Raw genomic sequence first — 9,438 nt, forward strand, 5'->3', positions numbered from 1 at the left:
CACCCAAAAAAATAGTATTTTGGTCATAAAAATTGAAATAATGATCCAAATATGGAATGCCATACCTCGTTGAACTCGTAATGATCGTAATGATCGTAACAATCGCTTGGCATTTCAACCTGAAAATTTTTAATTTTTGCCATTTTTCGCAAAAAATTATGATGTCACCCCTTATCAAAAATTTGAAAATTGGGTCAAATATTTATTTTTTTAATTCAGGCAAAAAGTGCACTGTTATTAATTATGGGGTCGTAAGTTGACCAAAACAGTACTCCATTTTAATTTGGGACCATTTTTGCCCAAGTTACATCAAAAAATCGATTAGGAAAAATTTCAAATTAGTACCAAAAATCACAATCTTGGTTTTCCACCCAAAAAAATAGTATTTTGGTCAAAAAATTGAAATATTGATCCAACTTTATTTCAAGAGATCCCTTATCCAAATGAGTAGACGCATTCCATCAAAATGTGCTTTGAGAACAAAGTACTGTTTTGTGCTCAAGCAAACTAAATAATAGATTCAAAATCCTCTGCCGAACATCGTGTTTTAACACCTTTTCACCATCTATTTGGTGTGAGAGGTCAATATTTCTTTGGTTTTCTTATATACATACCTTGAAAGTGGAAAATGCCGGCCACCAAGGGCCTTTTGTTCAAGCGCTATATCCGAATCGAGCTGAATTTGTGGCGACGGACGCTCTTCGAGATCATCACCATGGTGATAATGGTCCTGGTGATCCTGCTAAATCCCATCGCCCACTCCAGAAGGCTTCTTTACACGAGCACCGAGAACGAGAATCAACAGAGCATCGTATCGCACAAGCTTCAGGATATAAGCATACTAACGTAAGTGAGATACCCAAAGATCTCAGGATCTGTTGGAGTTATAAACCCGAAAATTGGTATGTAGTCTTATATGATTTTCGAAATTCCGCAGACGAATGGCCGACTCGAAGCGAGAGAAGACCAAGTACAGCCTGGCCTACACGCCCAAAACGCCGTTCACCATGGACGTGGCCAGGAGCGTGGCCAAAACCCTGGAACTGAACTCCACCGTGGGCTATAGGATCGAGTCCGAGATGCAGGATCAGTTCGACGAACGAACCACCCTGGCGGGCATCGTATTCCATGGGGCCAGTCGTGGCGGTACTCCCCTAAAGCTATCCATTTCGATTCGCTTCCCCAGCGAGTTCCGTACCATCGCTCCGTTCCTCACCGAGGATCGCCTGTGGATAACCCGCTGCTCGGGTCGCATTAATCCCGGTCGCGATCAGGCCAAACACTATAAACAGCAGGATTTGTATATACGCGAGGGATTCCTGCAGCTGCAGCATCAGATCTTCATGGAGTGGTACCATCGATTGCGCGGCGACTTTGTCACCACCTATCCGGAACCCAATGTCGAGGTCTACAACATCCTGCTGAACGCCGCCGACGAGCCCTGCTCCGTGATGAGTATCGCCCACATGCCCACGTTCTTGTACAACTTTATCTACCTTCTGCCCTTCCTGAATATTATCAGGGTGAGTTTACCACATATCATATTATATTTACACTTGATCTCGGGATCTGTTTGCTTTGGAGTTACGAAATTTGGAATACACTTGTATTAACGAATATTAATACGTATTTTGAAAATATTAATGCATTACTAAATATCATATTATATTTACACTCATTGATCTCGGGATCTGTTTGCCTTAGAGTTGTGAAATTTGGAATACAAGTGTATTAAAGAATATTAATACGTATTTTGAAAAGGTTAATACATTTCTAAATATCATATTACATTTACACTCATTGATCTCGGGATCTGCTTGCCATAGAGTTGTGAAATTTGGAATACAATTGTATTAACGAATATTAATACGTATTTTGAAAAGATTAATACATTACCACATATCATATTATATTTACACTTATTGATCTCGGGATCTGCTTGCCTTAGAGTTGTGAAATTTGGTATACAAATGTATTAAAGAATATTAATACGTATTTTGAAAAGATTAATACATTACCGCATATCATAATACATTTACACTCATTGATCTCGGGATCTGTTTGCCTTAGAGCTGTGAAATTTGGAATACAAATGTATTAACGAATGTTAATAAGTAATATTTGGTGTCCTCCCCAGAACGTGGCTGCCCAGGTGGAGGATGGTGTGATGGTGCATCAGTGGCATTACGGTTACTCGTTTGGTCGGCAATGGGGCTTCAAGTTTATGGTGCTCTTCCTGAGAATGCTCATTTTGGGTGCTGTATTTGTAATAATGATTTTGGTAAGTTCTAACCACGTAGCCGTACCTAAGTTTATATTTACTTATGAATATATTAAGGCTTTCTGGGCGTTCGGTGGCCGGGACGGGGAGTTTTCCGGCTATGGAGCGATAGGCCTTATATGCTTCATCGTGGTCTATACCGTTGAGATCGTTATTACGGGAATGGTGGTGGCCAAACTATTTGCCAATCCCACCAACGCGGTCCTCTTCGCCCTGCTTTTGTGGCTCTTCATGTACGCGGCATTCTGTATCATTCTGGAACGCTACTGGGACATCCACAAGTACTATGTGTTCTTCATCCTGGTGGCCTTCTGCAACTGCCAGATGCACTTTAGCATGAGCCTGTTCCGGAACTGCATCGATAATCCGGACATTGTCCAAACGATTGATTTCGTAGTGCTCTTCACATCGGCCATTAGTTCGGCCCTGATTTACTTACTGATTTTGCTGGCTGTTCAGTGGCGAATGCCGGGCACATTTCTCAGTCGACGGATAGTGAACAATAGGCCGCGAAAGCAAAAGGATTCGGATGCCTCGATTATGTATTTGGGCAGAGCGCCGAGCTTTCAGAACTTTGAATTTGGGGATGTGGGCAGCGAGGAGCTGATGCGATTGCGTCATGTCAGCACCACACATCGCGACTCGGAGCGAAAGATCCTCAAGAACATATCGATGCGAATCTATCGCGGTGAGGTCTACGTCATACTGGGCCACATTGGTTCCGGCAAGCTCACGCTACTCAGAATTTTGGCCGGCTTGAAGTTCCCCCTGCGCGGCAGTGTATCCATTTTGGGACAGCCCTTTCAACCCTACGGTAAGTATAGAAATATTATAATATTTTCTAGGGTTATATAACAGAAGAAGCTGCATTTTCTGCCTGACAGCGTACGTGAGCGTCGAAACGCTGGCAGCGCAGCGGCAGAGAAATTTATTGTTACATAACCTTAAATACCCAAAACAGGTGAAACCCGTCGCATGGTGGACTTCCGTTTCGATGAGCACGGACTCAACAAGCACTTGACCGTGGAGCAGACCATCGACTATCATGTTCGGTTAAAACTGGCGCCCAACGAAGCGGATCGCTACGAAATCGAGCGTCGCAAATGGTTGGCCATCCTCGATCAGCATGTCGAGAGTCGGCGAATACGCATTGGAAAGCTAAGTTCGGGCGCCATGAAACTGGTGGCCCTGTGTTGCTGTTTAGCCGGCGATACGAGGATCATAATCCTGGAGGAGCCGACCACCCAGCTGACGGGGCGGGAGGCGCAGGTCTTTTGGTCGATTGTCAATGCCGAGAAGGACAATCGGGCCTTCATCATAGCCACCTACAGTGTGGGCGAGGCGGAGCATGCCGCCGATCGCATCGGAATCCTCAGCCTGGGCGTCCTGGAGGCCAGTGGCACACCCTTCTTTCTGCGCGCCAAGTTCAGCAGCAGTGTGGATCTGGTAATTATCGTTAAAACCTATTGTAAATATTTTTTAATAATATATTTACATATTTCCAGGTCCTCATCAAGAAGCCACATGTCCCGGATCAGCCCATTACCGACTATATCAATCAGTTTATGAACAACATCGAGCCGGAAAATGAGATCGGCGATACGCTAACGTACAGACTACCCGTGATTTATCGACCCAGGCTGCAGAAACTATTGATCCACCTGGAAATCGATCGCAAGATGCTGGGCATCGAGAATGTGAGAGTGGTGAGTGCGGAACTCTCCGACATATATATGAAGCTGGTCACCTCCTTTCGACTGCAGCAGCAGATGATACCGGATGTCAGTGAGTTCCTAACTATACGATCTTGGGGTGTACTGTACTTTAGGCATTTAAATTTGGTATACCGTGGTTTGGGTGTAATATTATTAAGAAATAATGAAATTCAAGGGGGGATATCAGTTGAAAATAATAAATATATACTATCCTACCCACAGCTCAAACTTTCAAGTACCAGGTGGTTTCGCATACCCAACTGACTCGACAACGGATGCGGGCCATGTTTTACAAGAAAATGATCCACACGGCGCCGAATGTCTGGCCGATTATCATGATCTTCACCAGCTTTGTGCTGATCGCCATCATCGCCCGCTTGTCAGTGCTGCTCGATATGCCGCGAGTGCGCCAGAATACGATACACATTGGCTTCATGGAGGCAGCCGATGTGTCCAAGACTATACCGGATTTAAAGAAGTGCGGCTACATCGACATTCGGGCGACGGAGAAAAGCTCCAAGAAATTGCCCATCGCCGTCTCGAGGACCTTCAATGAAAAATCGTTTTCCTGCGAGAAGGGTAGCTATCGGAATGATTTGAAGAAGAAAAGTGAGATGAGGAGCTACGGGGCCGTGGAGGCGGACGGGGAGCAGGAGCTCAACGGCTATATAAGCCAGGATTTCTTTCACTCGGCTCCCATGATGCTCAATCTGCTGCACAATATAATACTAAGGTGATAAAAATATATTAAATATATATTATAGGAACAAATGCTCTATAAAGTGTAATAGTAAATTTGATAACTGCCGCTGTATCGTTTAATACAGCTATAAATAATTTCAAGCTGCCGCTGTATCGTTTAATACAGCTATAAATATTTTCAAGCTGCCGCTGTATCGTTTAATACAGCTATAAATAATTCGAAGCTGCCGCTGTATCGTTTAATACACTTATAAAATCTATTCATTTATCTTTTATGAATAATTATTCCAATTTGCCGATGTATCGTTTAATACAGCTAAAAATAATTTAAGACTGCCGCTGTGTCGTTTAATAAAGCTATAAATAATTCCGCTATATCGTTTAATACACTTATAATAATTATTCCAATCTGCCGATGTATCGTTTAATATAGCTATAAATAATTCGAAGCTGCCGCTGCATCGTTTAATACACTCATAATATCTATTAATTTTTCTTCCATTTCCAGACTTTCCTATCCGGAGCAACAGAACATTGTGGCCCTGGTGGAGAACCATCCGCTTCCCACCCAGCTGTCGCGAAAGATTAATCTGCTGGACAACAAGATCGCCCACATCCATGCCCCCCTGACTATTGGATGCATCCTGCCGCTGACTGTTTCGGTATTCGTCATCCCTTTGGTGGAGGAGCAGATCTACAACGTTCGATTCCTGCAACATATGGCCGGACTGGGCCTGAAGGTCTTCTGGGGCGTCAATTTGTTCTGGGACTGGTTCACCTTCTTCATCTACTCGGTGATCATTGTGGTGATCATGAGCCTGATGGGCATCGGTGGCTTTGGCTTTACCGAGAACGCGATCCTGCTGCTCCTGCTGTGCATCTTCGGGCTGGCCGCCCTGCCGCTGACCTATCTGGTGTCCATGTTCGTGAACAAATCCCTGGTGCGGGCCTTTCTCGTCTCCGTCCTGCTGCAGGGAGTTTCGGGCCTGGTGCTCTACATGATCTACTGGGATGTGGCCAACAGCAATACGATCTTCTTCTACGGCGCCTGCATGTCGCCGGGATTCGCCCTGCTGGACGGCGTGAGCAATGTGTACACCCAGTGCCTGGAGCAGGAGATCTGCAGTGCCAAGTGCCAGGCGCACATCAGCTGCACGGAGGACAATATGCACGAGGTGGTGCCCAATTGCAGATGTGAGTACTATAAATATTTTAAATGCATATGAATATCATTTTGATATTAAGATATGAACTAATATGTTCAAAAGAAAGCAATTACATATTTATAAATATTTTAAATGCATATGAATTTCATTTTGATATTAAGAAATACCAAAATATAGAAATGTATATATTTATATTCAATCAATCAATATGAAACGTCGATTGATTTTACATTATTTAAGATCAATTTAAATTTAATATGCTGCCTGGTAAATTTAATCTGGTCGAAAAGAGTATTTCATGTAAAAACGATATGACCTGAAATTTACATGGCCATATCGATTTTACGGAAACATGTTTTTTTTTTGTGTGTAGTAAATTTCGATTTTATTTTAAATACTTTAGAAATAATTTATCTTCTAAAACCATAGTATTATTTTTGATCCTTTCCAGTTGGCACTCATTTCAAGTGGGCTGCTCCTGGTATTTTACCCGCCATTGTCTTTATGCTTGTGTCCGCTCTAATTTTCCTGATGCTGATTTTCTGGATTGAGCTGCATCGCAGGGAAAAGAAGTTCCACACACCCAGAGAGTGAGTTTGGATAAAATTATTATTATTTTATATTTTATTTTATGTTTTACCTCAAGTCTCCGTAAAATGAGGACTGCTACTTATCCCTTCGACGATGGCGATGTGGCGGATGTGAAGCTAAAAATCGCAGAGGCGGATAATACGAAGGCCAAGCAATCGGTATTCTTGGTGGATCAGGTGGAGGCCAAGGTTCCAACTGCCGGCAAAAGGATCAACACTGTCTCCTTTGCACTGAACAAGTAAGTAATGTCCAACAAAATATTTATTAAAAACCCTAACTCAAACAATAGGCATTAAAGTGTTAATTAAACTATTAACATGACCTATAGTTCCATTTCAAATCGACAGATTGATATGAAATTGGAAATACTTTTGTAAATCATTATTATAAAATAATCTAGGCAGATATTTTCCTCGAAAATCATGTGCAATCTATTAACATGACCTATAGTTCCATTTCAAATCGACAGATTTATGTGAAATCAGAGATACTTTTGTATTTCACTTTTATAAAATATTCTAGGCAGATATTTACCTCGAAATCCAAGTGTAATCTATTAACATGACATATAGTTCCATTTCAAATCGACAGATTGATATGAAATCGGAGATACTTTTGTATTTCACTATTATAAAATATTCTAGACAGTTATTTCTCTCGAAATTCAAGTTGAATCTATTAACATGACATCTAGTTCCATTTCAAATCGACAAATTGATATGAAATAGGAGATACTTTTGTATTTCACTATTATAAAATAATCTAGGCAGATATTTACCTCGAAAATCAAGTGTAATCTATTAACATGACATATAGTTCCATTTCAAATCGACAGATTGATATGAAATCGGACATACGCTTGTATTATGCTATTTTAAAAGAAATCAAAAAAATATCTCCCTATAAAACCAAACTGTATACCTTTTCTGGCATTTAAGGTACATGAGCATGGGCATCTTTGGGCCCCGTAACTCCGGCAAGAGCCACTTGATGCGGCAGCTGGTGGGCGAGGAGGGATTCGCCTTCGGCGAGATCTATGTGCGGGGCCTGGACTTCAAGTACGATCTGGAGAGCATCCACACCTACATGGGCTACAGTCCGCAGCACTGGGGCCTCCTGAACGAGCTGACTCCGCGGGAGCACATCCGGCTGTTGTGCATGATCCGCGGTGTTCCCGAGGCGAAGATCGGCGAGAAGATGCACGACTTGTGCCTGATGCTCAACATGACCGGCTGGATGCATCGCAAATGCAGTTTGCTGACCGCGGAGAAGCGGAGCAAGCTTAAAATCGCTCTGGCACTGGTGGCCTACAATAAGATCCTCGTTTTGGACGAGCCCACGTGCGGCATGCCGGCCACTACGAGGCGAGAGATCTGGAATATCCTCCGTTATATACGATATTGCGGCAAGACCATCATATTCGCCACCAACGATGAGCTCGAGTGCAAGATCCTAGCCGACTTCATTATCCTGTTCCAGGACAGCGAGATGCTGGCGATTGGCAGCCTGCAGTATTTGCGTTACAAGTACAGCCATGGTTTCTATCTGGAGGTTCGTCTGATCCGCGATGGAGCCACCCTCGCCGAGTCGGAGGAGAAGTGGGTCATATATCTTCTTTGTGTTAACTTGAGTTTAAAAATCCCGTTTTTTAGTTTGCGCAAGGATGTGGATAACCTGGCCAAGTTTGTCAACTTTTTGCACAACAGATCTGAATTGGTGTAAGTTAATAGCTATTTTTTTTTGTTATTTTAGGGGTTCAACAACCATTTCCTTAAAATGGTTAAAAAAAAGTTTTGTTTATTTAAATTCAATTTTTATAAAAAGTTTATCAACTTTTTGCATAAAAGATCTGAATTAAGTTAATAGTTTTTTTAATCGTTTAGGAGTTCAACAACCATTTCCTTAAAATAATAAATAAAAAAAAAAATTTATATTAATTTAATTTTTAAACAAGTTTGTCACCTTTTTGCATAACAGATCTGCATTATTGTAAATTAATAGCTTTTTTTTTAAATCTTTTTTTTTCTTATTTTTTTGTTCAACAACCATTTCCTTAAATAAAAAAAAAATTTTTTTGTATGTATATTTAATTTAAAAAAAATTATATCTTTTTTAGCGCTCGTCTGCACAATTGGTTCAAGTTCTACGTGCCCGTGGGCCAAATAGTTTACTCCTTTCTATATGGAGCCATGGAGAAGAACAAGGTGCGCCTGAACGTGAGCGACTACTGCATTTACCAGGCGGACATGATCAATGTGGTGGCCCAGGTCCAGGAGACGCGGGCCCAGTTGAAGCACCATCTCGTCCAGACGGAGGGTCCCCTGCCCCTGGACACCACGATCACCAAAAAGGGCACACAGCCCAGGGCCAGGGGCAAAAAGTAACGCCCGCTGTATATTTTATACCCATTATACGTTTCTAAACGGTGATGCAAAAATTAGTTTCAGGTTTTTTTGTAGCTAAAAAACTAAAACCAAAAAAAATACTATTGTATTAGGTGTTGAAAAAACAAATCTTAAAATTTAAATAAATGCAAATATTACATGAACCCAGATTGAACTATGGCTCGAAGGTCAATGTCTGGCCTCGGCTGTCGTCCAGACTAAGGACCTCGGAATTGTGGGCTTTCCCGCTTTTAATAAATTACTACTTTACTGGCCTGCACACGTGTTGTTTTGCATAATTAATGTGAATCCCTGGGGAAGTTTTACAGCTCTGGGAAGTTCTCCACTTGTCGGCATTCATTTTTCATTTGCGTGCTCAATTAGTAACGCCACATTTTCAATTTAAGATTGATTTTTAGGCTTCGAAATTTGATTCTTGCAAAGAAACCAGTTTTAAAGTAAGTTACCCAGAAATAAAATTTTAAATTGAGCTTTGAATGCTATCGCTCTGCGCGCGCCACCTTAATCGATAGACGATTAATCGCTGCTCATATTTTGGCATTAGAATTATTCTCGCTCTCTCGCTCGCTCTCACTATT

At 41.8% G+C, this 9,438-nt stretch overlaps 1 protein-coding gene across 1 annotated transcript; it reads left to right on the top strand.

Moving 5' to 3' along the window:
* The first annotated feature begins 472 nt into the window (after positions 1 to 472).
* LOC108055881 (phospholipid-transporting ATPase ABCA3) lies at positions 473 to 8,982 on the top strand. The gene is made up of 13 exons (XM_017139436.3): positions 473 to 846; positions 938 to 1,523; positions 2,138 to 2,281; positions 2,339 to 3,095; positions 3,243 to 3,727; positions 3,787 to 4,066; positions 4,219 to 4,729; positions 5,207 to 5,892; positions 6,316 to 6,454; positions 6,511 to 6,693; positions 7,394 to 8,053; positions 8,108 to 8,173; positions 8,572 to 8,982. Exons 1-13 carry the CDS (start codon positions 629 to 631, stop codon positions 8,837 to 8,839), a joined length of 4,983 nt encoding a protein of 1,660 aa, XP_016994925.2. The 5' UTR covers positions 473 to 628; the 3' UTR covers positions 8,840 to 8,982.
* Positions 8,983 to 9,438: the final 456 nt, after the last annotated feature.

This window comes from Drosophila takahashii, chromosome X (assembly GCF_030179915.1).
Source record: "Drosophila takahashii strain IR98-3 E-12201 chromosome X, DtakHiC1v2, whole genome shotgun sequence".
Taxonomy (NCBI): Eukaryota; Metazoa; Arthropoda; class Insecta; order Diptera; family Drosophilidae; genus Drosophila; species Drosophila takahashii.